At 45.1% G+C, this 16,884-nt stretch overlaps 3 protein-coding genes across 3 annotated transcripts; 2 read left to right on the top strand and 1 right to left on the bottom strand.

Moving 5' to 3' along the window:
• Nucleotides 1-90: 90 nt before the first annotated feature.
• L199_004565 (uncharacterized protein) lies at nt 91-6,668 on the top strand (the record flags this gene model as incomplete). The annotated part of the gene is made up of 34 exons (XM_064890291.1): nt 91-247; nt 312-349; nt 429-708; nt 782-1,023; nt 1,101-1,129; nt 1,218-1,296; nt 1,387-1,497; nt 1,574-1,601; nt 1,680-1,925; nt 1,989-2,135; nt 2,205-2,227; nt 2,282-2,573; nt 2,637-2,756; nt 2,825-2,975; nt 3,055-3,352; nt 3,415-3,799; nt 3,861-3,889; nt 3,953-4,066; nt 4,120-4,150; nt 4,221-4,272; nt 4,325-4,415; nt 4,484-4,579; nt 4,635-4,718; nt 4,884-4,900; nt 4,963-5,008; nt 5,072-5,162; nt 5,238-5,284; nt 5,369-5,692; nt 5,764-5,822; nt 5,900-6,066; nt 6,123-6,250; nt 6,321-6,401; nt 6,486-6,551; nt 6,618-6,668. 34 exons carry the CDS (start codon nt 91-93, stop codon nt 6,666-6,668), a joined length of 4,200 nt encoding a protein of 1,399 aa, XP_064746363.1.
• A 562-nt stretch (nt 6,669-7,230) lies between these two features.
• On the top strand, nt 7,231-13,501 carry L199_004564 (uncharacterized protein; the record flags this gene model as incomplete). Its single annotated transcript, XM_064890290.1, has 32 exons — nt 7,231-7,384; nt 7,452-7,489; nt 7,551-7,728; nt 7,793-8,034; nt 8,089-8,117; nt 8,179-8,257; nt 8,320-8,430; nt 8,495-8,522; nt 8,573-8,818; nt 8,895-9,041; nt 9,097-9,119; nt 9,178-9,460; nt 9,509-9,628; nt 9,695-9,845; nt 9,915-10,212; nt 10,277-10,664; nt 10,722-10,750; nt 10,811-10,924; nt 11,001-11,083; nt 11,149-11,239; nt 11,305-11,400; nt 11,471-11,630; nt 11,702-11,714; nt 11,787-11,832; nt 11,911-12,001; nt 12,082-12,128; nt 12,217-12,570; nt 12,651-12,709; nt 12,812-12,978; nt 13,057-13,184; nt 13,245-13,325; nt 13,403-13,501. The coding sequence occupies 32 exons, from the start codon at nt 7,231-7,233 to the stop codon at nt 13,499-13,501; spliced, it is 4,173 nt and encodes a 1,390-aa protein (XP_064746362.1).
• Nucleotides 13,502-13,851: 350 nt separating this feature from the next.
• Nucleotides 13,852-16,678, bottom strand: L199_004563 (uncharacterized protein; the record flags this gene model as incomplete). Its single annotated transcript, XM_064890289.1, has 3 exons — nt 13,852-15,056; nt 15,125-15,924; nt 15,996-16,678. 3 exons carry the CDS (start codon nt 16,676-16,678, stop codon nt 13,852-13,854), a joined length of 2,688 nt encoding a protein of 895 aa, XP_064746361.1.
• Nucleotides 16,679-16,884: the final 206 nt, after the last annotated feature.

Genomic DNA, 16,884 nt, shown 5'->3' with positions numbered 1-16,884 from the left:
GTTTCCGCTGGTCTTTCCAGGTATTTAAAAATTCATTGATCTAACGGGTCTTTTTAGCTAGCGACATCCAGCTTGTGATACTGATCACTCATGTCCATCCCATTCTGGAAGCCCTCCCCTGCCCCTCCCGCAATATTCAAGGACCAACCACTACCATGGAGTAATGCCGGTTTGCTGAGTAAATTGTTGATTCATTGGGTGGCTCCCTGCGTTCAAGTAGCTTGGTCAAGAGATGTCACCGTTGATGGTGAGTCTTCTCAGGGCGATGAAATGGAGAATGACGATTTTTGTATGGAACTATGGTCGTGTAGATTTATACGACCTAACACCTGACCTACAGACTAAACTGGTAAGTTCACTTGAACCTGTCTATTTCAAAGTAATCTAGATAGCTGTAAGCTGAAATACCTAATTAATCCATTATTCAGCTCGGCGATGAACTCGAGACAAGCTTTATGAATCGAGTTCCACCTTCACTGCGACCAAAGAAGTATAAATCCCCCAAGCATACCGACAACTATTCCTTGCACGAGTCAACTTCATCATCATCAGAGACAACACCTCTACTCGACAATGCGCAAAGGCAACATTGCAACTCGAGATGTATCTGGGAAAATGGCAAGAAGTACGATCAAAGTTTATTCAAAGCTATTTATCTGACCATATGGAAACAGTGGTGGTGGATGATCATCGTGAAACTTACAGCTAGTGAGTACGTCTCTGTGTTATAATTCACGAGTTGTTTGATTTCTAGCCGGTGACATCTCTACCTAATACTCAGTCGGCATTCGAATATGTATACCCCAAGTAATGCGTATCCTCATCACCCAAATTTCACTCTCTCATCAATGGCATCAAGCCCTCAAACATGGTGAATTTACCGATCATCTCACTCCGCCCAAATCAGTCGGGTACATGATCAGCATAGGAACAGGAATGTGGGCTTTGTTTATGGTCGCTGCTGTCTTGCTTTACTATAATTATTGGAGAGCGAGGTTGTTGGGTAAGATGGTCGGTTCAGCGGTAAGTATAAACCACCGCTGACTTATTTCAGTCCATCTTACGGAGCGATACTGTGTGGGCGCTGATATAAGATGTAGCTCACAGCGCTTATATCGAGAAAAGCCAAGTGAGTAATATATAACACCACAACGATGCAAATTGCCTTGCTTTGCACTATCGACTGATACATCCCTGCGTCTGATGCGGCGGATTAGCCGTCTATCAGGTAAATCCAGGATCGAAATGACCAATGGTAGGATAACGACGATGGTCTCGGTCGATAGTGGTTTTGTCGTGAGTACATGCAATAATCTCATGATCATCCTGAGAAAACAAATGATTCACATCCAAATGATGACCAGTATTGACATTTGGACTATACAGGAGCACGCTACTCAACAATCTAACGAGATTATCTGTCTTCCCGTCTCCATCTTCGTCTCAATTGGGATATTAGTATGGCAAATTGGCTATTCCGCATTTGTTGGGTTTGCTGTAAGTGTTTCTTTTTGGTAAAGTCTTGTACTGCAAGTCGAGATTTAAAATTAAAGCTAATGGAAGTCATTTGTAGGTATTGTTGCTTACTGGACCTATAAAAGGTAAGCCTGAATACATGAGTACTGAAATACCGCGATACTGTACGTGCTGACAAATCAATGTGTTCTTCTTCATGTCAGTTTGGATGTTCAAATACATATCCTCCTTACGGAAAGCTCAAAATGCAATTGTCGATCAGCGTGTGAAACTGTTATCTGAGATCCTGAACAATATCCGAGCAGTTAAGCTGTACGCATACGAATCGTGGTTTGGTCAAAAGATCGATTCGAAGAGGAAGAAGGAACTGAACAAATTCCAACAGAATAATCTGGTTAAATCGTTGATGATTTCAATAGTAACTTTCTTACCTACTCTGGCTGCTATCCGTAAGTGACTGATTCATTACATGCCTTCCCTTCAAGATATGCTACTGACCTTATACTGTTTAGTAACATTCATTACGTACGCTTCGGCAGGCCATGAGCTCAATGCAGCAATCATCTTCCCGGCTTTACAATACTTCAGCTTCTTGAGAACTCCATTAGCAATCTTACCCGAAGTACTGACAAACTTGAGTCAAGGATGGGTCGGTATAGGTACGTGATCTAACATATTCTGGTGAAGTGAAATGACCGGAACTCACGGTGTGTTATGCATCTGAGCAGGTCGAATAGGAGATTTACTTCGAGTGAGTCGCTTGACCCAGATTGAAATTAGCTCTATCAGCTGATGAGTCGGACAGGCCGAAGAAATGGAAAGTGACATCGATATTAGTCCAGAATACCGACATGCTATAGATGTGAAAGCTGATTTTCAGTTTGAGAGCGTTTACCCGTCTACTGATCAATCCCAACGAGATCGAGAGAGAAGCCCTTACAGGAAGACATCAGTTATCAATAGGATGCGAACCTTGAGATGTCTTGCAAGCAGAAGGGAGCAAGGTAACGGACCTTTACAAGACCATCAACCAACACCTCACAGTGGAGACGAGAACCCTTTTGGTCTCAAAGATATCAATTTAAAAGTACCGAAAGGTGGAGTTTCTCCTTCCCTCCGAACTGCAGTATATGTTGAGCAATGCTGATGATTGTATACAGGTGCACTAGTCTGCATTGTAGGTAGAGTGGGAACGGGAAAGACAGCCTTGTTATCGGGCTTGATCAACGAGATGAAACGTATTAGAGGTCATATCCATTTTGGAGGTAGTGTGAGCTACGGTAAGTAAAATATTATTAGTCATGTCCAACCGTCCAATATGTGTCTGACTGACAGCTTGATCACATAGTCCCTCAGCAAGCTTGGGTGCAATCAGGAACTATCAGGGAGAATATAACTTTTTCAGCTGAGCGGCAAGACGTCGACTTGGAAAGGGTACATGAAATCATTGATGCATGCGCTTTGAGGAGAGATATCGATATGTGGCCTCATGGTGATCTGTGAGCCGGTTGAGCCCTCAGATACTAACAATACGGTATCATCGTGAAGGCTGATTGTTTTTGTCGATATATCTTGCAGGACTGAAATTGGCGAAAGGGGAATCACTTTGTCAGGTGGACAGAGACAGAGGATCTGCATTGCCAGAGCAGCCTATGAGAAAAGTGATATTGTCTTACTTGATGATCCACTGTCAGCGATTGATGCTCATGTTGGACACCATATATTGGAGAACTGTTTGTTGAATGGACCAATGAGTGATAGAACTAGAGTTCTGGTTACTCATCATTTCGATGTTTTGCCTAAAGCCGATTTGGTGCTAGTCATGGATAGGGATGAACAAGGGGATGGACGGATAATCCAACAAGGGACTTTCACAGTGAGTCATAAACAGATTTGAGGGTAATGTGATGATACATGCTGATGGTCGTGGTGTGGCAGGAGCTGATGCATGAAGAAGGGACCTTCAAGACGATGTTCCAGCAATATGGTGGGACTGCCAACATGAACGAGACATCAGGGAAGACTGAGAGTGTAAGCTCAAGCGAAACCGAGTCAAAGAACGCAACTCCGAAGGACAAGCTTATCAAAGAAGATAAATCGAGCAAACTTATCCTAGACGAAGATAAAGCAGAAGGCGTGGTGGCGTCTACTGTCTATTACAATTACTGCAGGTCGATACGATCCCCATTCTTGGTGATCATGTGCTTCACGATGCTGGTCCTTGCTCAAGTGGCTTCGGTTCTCAATTCGCTTTTCTTAGGATACTGTTCTGAAGATAAGTTTGAGGGTCTGGGTCAGACCGCTTATATGTTGATATATGCTGGTGAGTTTCATCAATATCTGCTCCTCGCCCACATGAGCTAATCTTCTGATTGAATGACCAGGGTTGGGTATCGCTATGGCTATCTTCACTGTAAGTCAGATATGTACTTTGTCATCCCGAAAGCTCATGTGACTGATTGAAGAGGATTTCCAGTGGAATGCAACCTTCATGATGAGCTGGGCTGGTATCAGGGCTTCATATAATATGTTTGAGAAGGCTTGGAATGGTGTTATGCGAAGTCCGACTTCATGGCATGATCGTACACCTGTAAGTCATTGAGCGAATCCTGTGTTATACCTAACTAACCTCATTGATTCCAGACTGGAAGAATCATCAATCGGCTGTCCAAAGGTAAGTCATCGACTCTTAGAAATCGACATCGCCCCTGATAGAATCTGACGTACTCGTGTTATATATGCAGATATAGAGATTCTTGACGATACTATCGCCACCAAGTGGTACGACGTGCTCAGGTAGGCCTCGGTCAGATTCAACAGCGAGGATCTATACTGACTTTGCCAAAAGTGCACTGCTTGCTGCTGTTGGTTCGGTGGCACTTGTGTTATACACTTATCCTTGGGCTGTACTCGTCTTCGTGCCGGTTCTAGCGTACGATGTGAGTGGGGTTCATAACGATACTGTACCAATGAATACTGACAAGGCCTTCTTTGATTGCGTATTCAGCTTCTCACCATACGATTGTTCCGACAAACTTCGAGGGAATTCAATCGACTTATGTCGTTACTCAGAAGCGATATCTACACAGATCTTGGTGAACAGGTAAGATCCTCAGAAGGCCAAAGGCAAGTAGTGCAGGTGACAATCTTCTGCGTAGCTTACCGGTATTCCAATTATACGAGCCTTCAGACAGCAAGAGCGGTTTGAGAAGAAGTTGGAGGATTCGGTTGATACTCATTTTGTAAGCCATATTCTCACATTCTCAGACAGCTCGAGCGCCGTGGAGATTTATCGTTTACTGACATCGCCTTTTTTTTTTAGTCTTGTATGATGATGGGGGTACGTCCTTTTAGCTCCTATTGACGATGGGATGGAGTGCGTCAAAGCTGACTCATTATGGGTATAGGGGTTTTCCCAAGGAGCGTAAGTTCTACCCGAATCATTTGGAGGCTAGCTCACCATTTCATTTGGTTGTGCATAACCAGTTGGCTGGGGTTACGATTATCTTTGGCAAGCAATTCTCTCATTTTGGTCAGCATCATGCCCATCTCAACGAAGGAAATTACGCTTCTTGCTTATGGACGTATTGCTTAGGCTGTAATAATTTCCGGTATCATTTTCAGGGGATCAATTTCTGCGGCAGAATTTGGGGTAGTCCTCAACTACATCATGCTCATAGTATCCAGTGAGTGTAATAAAGTGATACCTGACATTTATACATGGTTGCGGACGGTGCGCTAATTGCAGTGATGAAACCAAGTCATCAATGGATTCGTGGGAGATGCCACACTGATAGAACAGCTGATGGTGAGTCAAATCTTCCTATATTATTTATTTGGTATGAGTCGAGCTCCTTACGTGGAAGCTGGTAATCAACATTTTCTCCAATAGAATACAGCAGAAAGAGTGCAGTACTACACGGAATTACCTTCCGAAGCATCTCCTACGATACCTTCCGATCCTGGACCTGCCCAAATCTGGTCAGACAAAGGCGCAATTGCATTTGATAACGTCGAGTTACGCTATCGACCGGATCTTCCCTTGGTGTTGAAAGACATCACATTCAGTATCAAGCCTGGTGAGAAGGTTGGAGTCATTGGTAGGACAGATGCAGGGAAAAGTAGCATTGCCGAGGCGCTGTTCAGGATGGTTGAGGTCTGCGGGGGGACGATCCGTATCGATGGGATCGATCTGAGGACTCTGGGCTTAGACACCGTAAGTGGCACCCATATCGTTCTACCTGCTGGACCCATATATATAGGTGTTCAGATTCTGAAATTTTACAGCTGAGGCAAAGACTATCGATAATCCCCCAAGATACCTTTCTCTTTGGAGGTACCGTCAGGTAAGCTGTTTCCACTTGCTTGTCTCATCTAGCTTCGACTTAAGGACTAGGATCTGTCCTGACGCATGAAAATATAGGGATAATATAGATCCTACTGGCTCATTCCCCGATGATCGACTGAATGATGCGCTCAATCTCATTCATCGAGACCCTCATGCTTCATCGACACTGAAAGATAAGCTCAGGTTGCAGGCGATCGTCGCGAACGAGGGGTCCAATTTCAGTGCGGGTGAGAAACAACTACGTGAGTCTCTGGTATTGCACTTGCAAGATTCAAGTCTGACAATCATCATTGGACAGTGGCACTTCTTCGAGCTCTAGTGAAGGGATCGAAGGTTCTATTGCTGGATGAGGCTACTTCCTCGGTGGATCCGGAGACAGATGCGTTGATACAACGAATCATCCAAACTGAATTTAAGGATGTGACTGTAAGTCCGCCCACAACCCACGATATTCGAGGACTGAATGCAGAATAATAATTTGGCTCGTCTGAATTAGTTGATCTCGATCGCACATCGATTACAGACCGTTGCGTACTACGACAGGATTTTGGTCATGGAGGAAGGGTGTATTGCAGAAGTGAGTGTAACAGCCAGTGCTCGGATAAACGGTACAACTGCAATCCGTGTGAGGACAGCTCATCTGACTCGATTTTTTACAAAGTACGATGAACCTCTCAGATTATTCGATAATCCGAATTCCATTTTCAAAGGTTTGTGCGATAAGAAGGCAAGCTCATAACTCTTTAAATGACACTTGACCAGGGACCAGCATTGATCTAGACTTGTCATATAGAATGTAACGAGAGAGGAACTATTCAGAATCCGAGCCGGAGCAGGCATATGATGACCTGTGGAAGTCTGTGATTTTCGATGGACGCCGATTGGAAACATATCAGACTGAAATGGGTATCCATCTTGTACTGATAAAGTCCCTCGTAACGTGTACACGACCTCCTGACATATGTACATGTATATACACTGCGATGTCAGACTGAAGTTTGGCGTAATCTCGTGGTTTGGGCTGGGCTGATTTGGTGCTGAGTACAGTAGTGCATGCTTCTCTCAGCTTTGCTGCTATTGTACGTCATGATAGAGCCCCCAGCTTGACACATTTATTTCTTCAAAACGGAGGTTTCACGGTGTTGTTTCGGCAACTGGAAAGGAGGTCTTCAAAAGGGGCACAAAGGAAAAAATTATGGCAGCAGTTGCTAACTTCGGACAAAGGTTCACTCATACTGAAACTGGGTCATATCTTCTTCGGCGGATTTTTCCCTTCTTTCCAGCTTAGCATCAACTACTAAGCTGTTGTTCATTTCGCTCATCTGGGCTTGCATTTGACATTTCCCAAAACGGTTGTCATTTTCGTGAACCGTTCTCTAACTTCCAATCAAGGTATATCACCAACTATGATCCCGTTCTGGAAGCCTGCACCAGCTCCTGCTGCGGCTTTCAAGGGACAGAGTTTACCATACAGAGATGCAAGCTTTTTCTCTAGGTTCTTCTTGAATTGGGCGGGGCCGTCTATCAGGGTGGCATGGTCGAGAGGACTCGAGGCGGACGGTGAGTCATGTCCGAGCGTTGAGCTCGGAATGAATCGCGAACGAACTGATCATTGTATACGTCTTAGATCTATATGATTTAACTCCTGAGCTTCACACGAGACTGGTAGGCACCTTCGTGATATATATGAAAGTCTACGCAGACGCTAACGCGAATTGGCGATCAGTCAGGGGATACGCTTGAAAGCCATTACATGCGCAGAGTACCTCCCGCCTTCCGACCTGAGAAGTACAAAGCCACTGGTTCCGCCGAGTCTCGATCATGCGATCGAAGCCTTTTCAAGGCTATCTGCCACACGGTATGGAAATCGTGGTGGTTTATGGTCATGGTCAAGCTCGTTGCCCGTGAGTCCTGTCTTTGGCAACATTCATCGGATTACGCATAGGCTAATCTGCAGAGAGGGAACAGTTGCTCTCAGAGCTTATGTACCCCTTGTGATGAAAGATCTACTAACCCAGATCTCTCGAGCTCAAGACTGGTACCATGGTATCGCTGCGCCAGCTGGGACCGATGGTTTAATGCCCCCTGCCTCGGTCGGCTACATGCTAGCTATAGGCTTAGGGATCTGGGCAATGATCTTCGGGTCATCCTCGCTATTGTACATCGCCAATTGGAGAATCAAATTAACAGGAAAATTGCTGAACTCTGCAGTAAGCATATCTGTTCTTGTAGAGAGATCGAAAATGCTAAGGGTTACTGGTCAGCTCACTTGTATAATCTCACGGAAAGCTATGTAAGTCTCGCATCGGGCCATCACGCATGAGACTTTTTGGGTAACGTATGAATTTGTGTAGGCGATTGTCAGGTAGATCAAAACTGCGAATGACCGATGGCAGAATCACGACGATGGTCTCGGTCGATACTGCTTTTATTGTAAGCCTTCCCTTCGTCAAATCACAAAACACCGCACAGGCATCTTTCTCACGCCATTGAAGGAGGCTGCTGTCGACCAATCGACCGAGATTATCTGTACCCCTGCCCAAATCATCGCATCTTTGTCGTTTCTACTTTGGGAGCTGGGCTGGTCGGGTCTAGTCGGCTTAGGGGTGAGTATCATCACCTCGATGCATAGTCTTCACATGAGATTACTAATACATATATGAATGAAAGGTTATTCTGTTGGTTATCCCATTGAAAGGTGAGTTGAAACTACTGGAATGATACTAATCGACGCTTTCAATTCATCAGCCATTATTTTCAAGCGTATCTCGAAGATCCGGCGTATGCAGAACGAAGTAGTGGACGAACGTGTACGACTGTTGTCAGAGGTATTACACAACATACGCGCTGTCAAGCTATACGCCTATGAGTCATGTTTCGGCCAGCGAATCAGTGATATGAGGGCGAATGAGCTGAAGAGATTCAGATCGAATAACATAATCGCTTCTGGATTGTCAGCTCTGATGTCTTTCATACCCACTTTAGCGGCCATATGTGAGTCTGGGACCAATCCATGATATCCTTTGAGGCAGACACAGTATACTGATGTGCGTGGCGAGCTTGCTGGTAGCAACGTTTATAGTCTACGCTCTGATGGGTCATAAGCTCGATGCGGCGATTATCTTTTCAAGTTTACAATATTTCAATAATCTCAAGAATCCCATCTCTTATATACCCCAGGTTTTGACCACCCTTAGTCAAGCTACAACTGGTATTGGTAAGCCCATACGCACTCCGAGGAGGAATAGAATTGGCAGCTGACTCTACGGCAGCTCGTATCAACGAGTTATTGCTAGTGAGTTGTCCAGGACCGCTAGTGAGGTTCAAGACAGGCTTGCTGATGACAATCGCAGTCAGAAGAGCTCGACCGGGTACTCAAAGCTGAGCCATCATGTCCATTTGCCATCGACGCCCAAGGAGATTTCCAGTTCGAAGACTTGTTTACCAAATCTGACGAGCTGCCCAAAATCCAACAGAAAGCCGCATTTATCCAGGCTTTCCACGTCTTCAGGAAGCTTTTCGAGAGAAACACAGCTAGGACGGGATACATCAGGATCGATGGCCAACCTTCGGAACCTTTTCATGAAGCATCTGTGCCATTCTCCATTCTTGACATCGATTTGAAGATTCCAAGGGGTATGTAGTCATCTTGTGCGCTAACATCTTGAGCTGACTTGGATACAGGTGCTTTGACGTGTATCGTGGGAAGAGTAGGAACCGGAAAGACATCATTATTATCAGCACTCGTCAATGAGATGAAGCAGGTGAAAGGGCATACTCGTCTTGGTGGCTCAATCAGCTATGGTTGGTCGCAGCCACCATGGCATTTGCTTCATGTAATGGTCGCTGACTTGTTCGTATGTTCTGCAGTACCTCAACAAGCCTGGGTTCAATCGGGATCTATCCGCGATAACATCACTTTCTTCGCTGATTCTCAAGACGTGGATCTAAGAAGAGTCGCTGAGGTCATTGATGCCTGTGGGCTCAGATCAGATGTCGAGGCTTGGCCTGATAAAGAGCTGTGAGTGGCTATACTGGTACTATCTAGCATTACAGAGGTATGGATTCTGATTCACGTCGGGGGTTGTAGCACCATCATCGGAGAGAGAGGCGTCACCCTCTCCGGCGGTCAAAGACAACGTCTTTCCATTGCCCGAGCAGCATACGAGCAGAGCGATATTGTGCTTCTTGATGATCCCCTATCGGCTGTGGATGCTCATGTGGCGCATCATCTACTTGATCAATGTGTCTTGGAGGGACCCATGGCTGGTCGTACAAGGGTATTGGTGACCCATCATTTGGACGTGCTGCCACATGCAGATCTTGTATTGGTCATGGATAGAGATCAAAGTGGCAATGGTCGGATCATCCAGAAGGGAAGATACGAGGTCAGTGTATAGCAATCTCATTTCTATCAAGGGTCTTGCTAACGACTCCTTTTTGACGATCTAGGATCTGGTGAAGACTGAAGGTGTGTTCAAGACCTTGATTCAGCAATATGGCACTCCGATAGGAAGAACACAGCCTACGGCAAGCATTCCGTCCTCGGCCTCGTCTTCCACAATTGCTGAGGCAGAAGAAGAGAGCACAAAGCCAGAATCGTCCGGAAAAGTAGCGCAAAGCTTGATCATGGAAGAAGAAAAGTCTCAAGGTAATGTGCCTTCAAGGGTATATCGCAATTATATTGCATCGATTAGGTCATACTCTTTGATCACCCTATCTGTCTGCTTCCTTCTAATTGCTCAAGCTGCCAGTGCTCTGAATACTCTTTTTCTCGGTTACTGGTCGGAGAATAGGTTTGCAAATCTTTCTAAGAAGCAATACATGGGAATCTACGCTGGTAAGCCTTCCTCAACTCCTGAGCTGACCCAGCTATCGCTGATGCCATTGAATGTAGGTCTAGGTATAGCTATGGCTATCTTCACAGTGAGCGATGTGCCACATAGTCGCTTCCGTATCAAAGCTGATAGCACGGTTAACAAACAGTGGGCATCAATATTCATCATATTCGTTGCTGGAATTAGAGCTTCATTTTACATGTTTGATAAAGCCTGGAACGGTGTTATGAGAAGTCCTACTTCATGGCATGATCGTACTCCGGTATGTGCAGAACAAAATTTCAGCTAATCTATGGGTCTATGTTGACGCCGAAGCGGTACTGCATGATGATCGGCAGACTGGTAGGATAATCAACCGACTGTCCAAGGATATCGAAATTCTGGATGACCGAATCGCTTCGACATGGTACAACGTATTCAGGTAATGTGCTCTTTGGATTGTCTGCTAAGGATCTCCAAAGCAAGCTGACCGAATAGGTGTATCAGCGCGACGTTAACGATCATCGGAGCGATCGCTTTGGTTTTATATACATACCCTGTATCTGCCTTGGTGTTCATCCCAATACTTTATTTCGACGTGAGTTCCTTTACTTATGTTCAGCCTCGTTGTCTCATCTTGTGTTGTATTGGGAAAAACCTTAGTATATGGCTGTAATGTTCTTCCTCGAAATTTCAAGAGATATCAATAGGTTGGTATCGAATTTGAGGAGCCAAATCTACACCAATCTAGGCGAACAAGTGAGTCACACTCTGTACGAAGCTTTCAAATATATCGGATGGAACTCAGATCACTAACATCAACTGTTAGCTTGCGGGAATGTCTGTCATACGAGCTTTCAAGCGGCAAGATCGATTTCAACAGATATTAGAAGGTTCCATCGACGTCCATCTGGTAAGTCCTCTTGGCTTGAAACAAATACTCACGGGGTTAACACTTTTCAATGCAATAGTCAGCAGTCTTAATAAGCGTACGTTAATTTGCCTGCTCATGACTGCGCACTGTGCAGTGCTGAAGGCTAAGTTATGCATGCTTCCACAGGGGTTCACTCAAGGTTTGTAAGTGCCACAATTGTCGTCACTGTATAATACTATCTCCACCGTTACGCTTATTGATATTCTACCAGCTGGCTACATAATCGTGTCAGATTTGTCAGTGAACTATCGGTATTAGTAAGTTGCCATCAACATTCATTGTACCTGTTGCAGCAACTGAAAAAATGACGATATACCTAACTTGTTCGATTTCAGGCGGTGATCATCTCGGGAATAACGTTCAGGGAGTCCGTCTCCTCTGCCAAATTTGGTGTTGTTCTGAGCTACGTTATGCTCTCCACTTCGAGTGAGTCATCTTTCCATCTCCTCAACAGTATGCTGGGTGGGGCGATGGCTGAATGGAAACTGACGTGACCTTCTGATCAGCCCTGGGGCGATTGGTTGGATCTCTGACCGAAGCAATCATCTCTATGGTAGGTTTACTGTGCCACACCCATCTCCTGGATGCCTCCTTGCAGCAATCCTAATCCTGACGGAACAACGACATGTTATATCATCTAGAATACAGTTGAGCGAGTACAGTATTACACTGAACTACCTTCCGAAGCCCCCCGTCAGTTACCTTCCGATCCCAACGCAGACTCATGGCCAAGCAGAGGCAAAATCACTTTCAGAGATGTATCAATGAAATATCGACCTGAACTACCCCTCGTGCTGAAAGATGTAAACTTTACGGTTCAGCCTGGTGAACGAGTTGGAATAATCGGTAGAACTGGGTCTGGCAAAAGTACCTTGGTCCAAGTCTTATTCAGATTGGTCGAAATCGACAAGTACAATGATGAAGTTTCGGTAGATGGGAATAGAGGGAGAGTTGAGATTGATGGTGTGGATATACGATCTTTGGGACTTGATACTGTAAGTTCACGCACGAGTCATCGTACATTATGCTGAATGGTGTACGATCGGAACGAAGGCTGATAGGGTCTGACCTGTAGTTGAGAAGGGGACTATCGATCATACCACAAGACCCTTTCCTATTCAGTGGAACGATCCGGTAAGCAAAAATACACTGCCCATCAATCCATCGAAGCTCGTGTGCTCAGTAGACTTGACTCGTCATGAAGCTGACACCAAATGTGGGTCGGTCTATGCTTAGAGAAAACATCGATCCTCAGGGTGTATATACCGATGCGGAATTGAACGATTCACTTAACCTCATCGAAAGGGATTCAAGAGTTTCTACATCTTTGAAAGAAAAGATGAGATTGGATTATATGGTTGTGAATCAGGGTACCAATTTCAGTGCTGGAGAAAGACAACTGAGTGAGTCAAACTCACGACGAACTTTAATCTCAATACAGTATGAATTGAAGAAACTGATTGATATGAACGTTTGATCAGTCGCCTTAATCCGAGCAATAGTCGAGAAGTCAAAGATATTGATATTGGATGAAGCTACCTCTTCGGTCGATTTGGAGACTGACTCGTTGATTCAGAAGATTGTCCAAAATGAATTCTCAGGTGTGACAGTAAGTCAACTTGCCCTTTAAGAACAATAGTGAGGTTAATACTGAGGTCTGCTTGTCTAGCTGTTATCGATAGCTCATCGTATTCAGACAGTCATTAATTACGATAAGATCTTGATCATGGAACAAGGAAGAGTAGTCGATGTGAGTTCGTCAAGAATTTTACGATTATCTATATACAGCAAGGGGTTTTTGTGCCATAATTGATCATGAGCATAAAGTTCGATACTCCTTCAAAGTTGTACAATGACCCTCAGTCGATCTTCAGAAAACTATGTGATAGATCGTTAAGTGCCAGACACAGATTGAACACTGTTTGAACCTACGGAGCAAAGAAGAAACTGACCATATTCCTTCTGATATGTTATGCTGGTGATACTTCAGAAATTGACAAGGCAGGATCTTGAGAAGAGATCTTGATGACTTAGAAAATAGTGTTAACATCCTAAAAACCATCAATATTCAGGTTTATAAGTTCTGTAATGGTCCTTCCTTGTAATAGTCGATTTCATAACTACACATACACGATTCATATCCATATTTATTATCTTTATAATTCAACAAGATCCACTCGATCATTTCATTCTAAGTATACTGTGCAATAGCCAATCATCCCTTGTGACGTACAATCAATATGCACCGGTCCATCAGCCCTTCCCTTCTCTAGTACCTATCGAGATCCGGCGGGCCAAGAATTCTGATGATGATCCTGCACAGGCTGGGGCATTCGATTCTGGCCTTGCTGCGAGGCGGGAAGGTTATAGCAGAACATTTCGGAAAGTAATTGGTCCAGAGCGGTATTTGGGTATGGCCCAGGTTGAGGGGGTTGAGCAGGATGTGCATTTGCGTTCGCATTCGTGTCGGAGGGATAAGGTTGAGGTGGGTAATTGGCTTGAGGAGGTTGATGACGTCTTTCTTCCGTTGTTGATGGATGATGATGTAGATGTCCCGCGGAAGATGATGAAGAGGGTGGTTGGGGCGGTTCACTCGATGCCATCCATCGATCTGAACTATCCATATACTGCTGATGACTTGTAGTGGTTGATAACCCAGTGGGAGGTTGTCTCATTGATTCATGGATAGTACTGGGTTGGTTCCCATTGCCATTAGAATCTAACATATATGGAGGTAAGTTCGCTCCGTTATCCGAATGTTGTTGATCACTCCCATTACCATTACCCAGAACTTCATGAGGGATTTCCTTTTCGAGTGATTTGGTCCAATCTTCTGCTGATCTAACCATCGATCCGATTAGATTACTACATCCGTTCGCAACTGAATCGCCCCCATACTCGTCACTCGAAGCCAACAGACCAATTGATCTGAGAGTTTGTGAGACTTGATTCATGACGACCAACCACGATCTTGCTCTGAAAGCCTTGTGGATCTGATTATTTGATCTTAGGATCTGTATAGTCCCGGCTTCCATCTCGATTAAGACCTTCGCAGCTTCGTTGGCGATGAGAGTCACATCGTGTAGAGGGAAAATCGAAGAGTATACACCATTATGGAGGTCATTGACCAAATTTTGTCCTAATTCGGCACAAGCCATCAGGCAGGCTTCGGTGTTGACGCCTCTCCTCCTACCCCAGTCCCACACAGCTTCGACGGCAGGTTTTGAGCCGGCTGTATCGGTGATGAATCGGACGATGTCAGCAGGGGTGAAAGCTCGTTGAATGGCATAATTGACCGACGAAGGAACGTTCATGATAGGCGGCATCTCAGGATAAGCATGAGGTGATCCAGATAGGTAATGCGTAGCCATGAGCATTCGAAGTCCAGTCACGTAGACTTTATTGGTCTCGTAGCGCCTTCGAATAGATCGATAGGCTAACCACCCAGATTCGACGCCCCTGGACTGCTCGGCTAACAATCCTATTCACACAATGCACTATCAGCTTTGCTCCCGCATCTTGCGATAAGAACGATGATTAATCACTTACTCATGAGAGCATCGTGTCTTCTATCAATATCTTCCATCTTTCTTTCATGGTTTTGGAACTCGTTCAATATACCCGCTACAGGATCGTACGCTTGATTACCCGCACTGATTTCCAAAGCACGTTTGATATTTGCGATTGTATCCAATACTTCTTCGAATCTAGCCAACCTGTCTGAGACCGATAATCTACCGACCAGAATCGCCAAATCACCTTTTGCGATTCCATCTTGCCACAAACCTAATTTCTCATTGTGATCGGTGAGATTCTCGGTGATTCTGCGCGCATGAGAGAGGTTTGTCGGTTTTATCGGATTCAGATCTTCGAAGCTGATGGTAGCTTGATCTGCGACTAGACTGGCCCATAACCACAGATCTGAACAGTCAAATGCGAACATCGGATCAGGCCCGATAGCATTTTCGACAAGGTCGTCAAATTCTAACGTGACCATGAGGTTTTTCGCGGCACCAAACAGTCCTCGAGCGACGCCGAGTTCCTTCAGACTTGTTAATTCAAGAGGAAGAACACCCAATGGGGCATGTACAGCTAACAATTCCAGCGCATGTAAAGCGAGGAACGATTTGGGTAATTGGAGAATGACCCTGTCGCGTAGGTATGCGATAAATGGAGTTAAGGCGTTGCGGATATGCTGGATAGTCGAGTCGGGTGGTAAGGTCAGACTGGCAAGGTAGATGACGGTAGCGAGTAATAGGCTACTACTGGCATCAGGAGTTTGATTGTAGTCTTTGTATACGTCTTCGAAAGACTTGAGATGGGGATGGAACGTCTTGAGCTGCGTGAAACTGCAGGGAATAGGTCAAGTCAGTCAGAGGGCTGACGATGGCAAAATCTTGTATCCGATGGTACCACTCACCCAGGCTGTAATCTAGCTCTTGTCTGCTCGTCCAGCAATTCATTCAGATTCACCTCGTCTTCATCTACTTTTGGTCTCCTCTTCACCCCGATCTTCCCGTAAGCCACTTTTAACATAGCACACGCCAATTCCGCTGGTCTACCATGTAATTTCATACTTTTCGATTGATCCATACAATCAACGTGATCGAACGTCGGCAAGTCAGGTTGGATCCTTGAAGCTTCATCTAATGATGCAGGTTGTTGATGGTTCGCCAAGGGTGATATCCCAGTCAAAACATCCAAAGCATGACAGACGATACTTTGTCTCCTTGACAAGGGAGTGGAAGAGGTCTCCGCTCTCTTGTTGGCTCCTTTCGTCCCTCTTCTCTTGGGTGGTGTGACCCCTTCTTCTAGTTGCTGAACATTGGTAGGTTTGACGTCGGTATTTGACGTCTCCTCTCTACCCCTCTTTCGCTGCTTCTTCCCGCTATCATCTACTATGCACGGTAATGCCAAAACCCTACATCTATGACATGATTTATCGGTTGGTAAAGGGTTGGGTCCAGATGGGACGTCGAGATCGGGTAATTCACATCTTGTTTTTCTAACTTTACATACATCGCATGATCTTCGAGCGTGAGTCCTCTTAGCTCGCGCTTCAGTAGGAAGGGTTGGAGTCGTCTGAGGAGGTAGGCCTGACATCTTGTTTGTCTATGAGAAGCCGAAGCGGTCGATAAGGACGCGTAGAGTCGTCGGGTTCTATGATATTATCCGTGATAGGTGTTTTGTCGAAGTGCCTCAACCTATTGATGAATGTGGTATGAACGTAGATCTTTGTTGATGCGGAGGATAATGATAATTGGATCCGACGGAGCTGTGTTGATGAGATAACCTGACAACTGGAACGG

Source organism: Kwoniella botswanensis, chromosome 1, assembly GCF_036426115.1.
Source record: "Kwoniella botswanensis chromosome 1, complete sequence".
In the NCBI taxonomy this organism is placed as follows: Eukaryota; Fungi; Basidiomycota; class Tremellomycetes; order Tremellales; family Cryptococcaceae; genus Kwoniella; species Kwoniella botswanensis.
The sequence above is the reverse complement of the archived record's forward strand: the minus strand, read 5'-3'. Positions and strand labels throughout refer to the sequence as shown.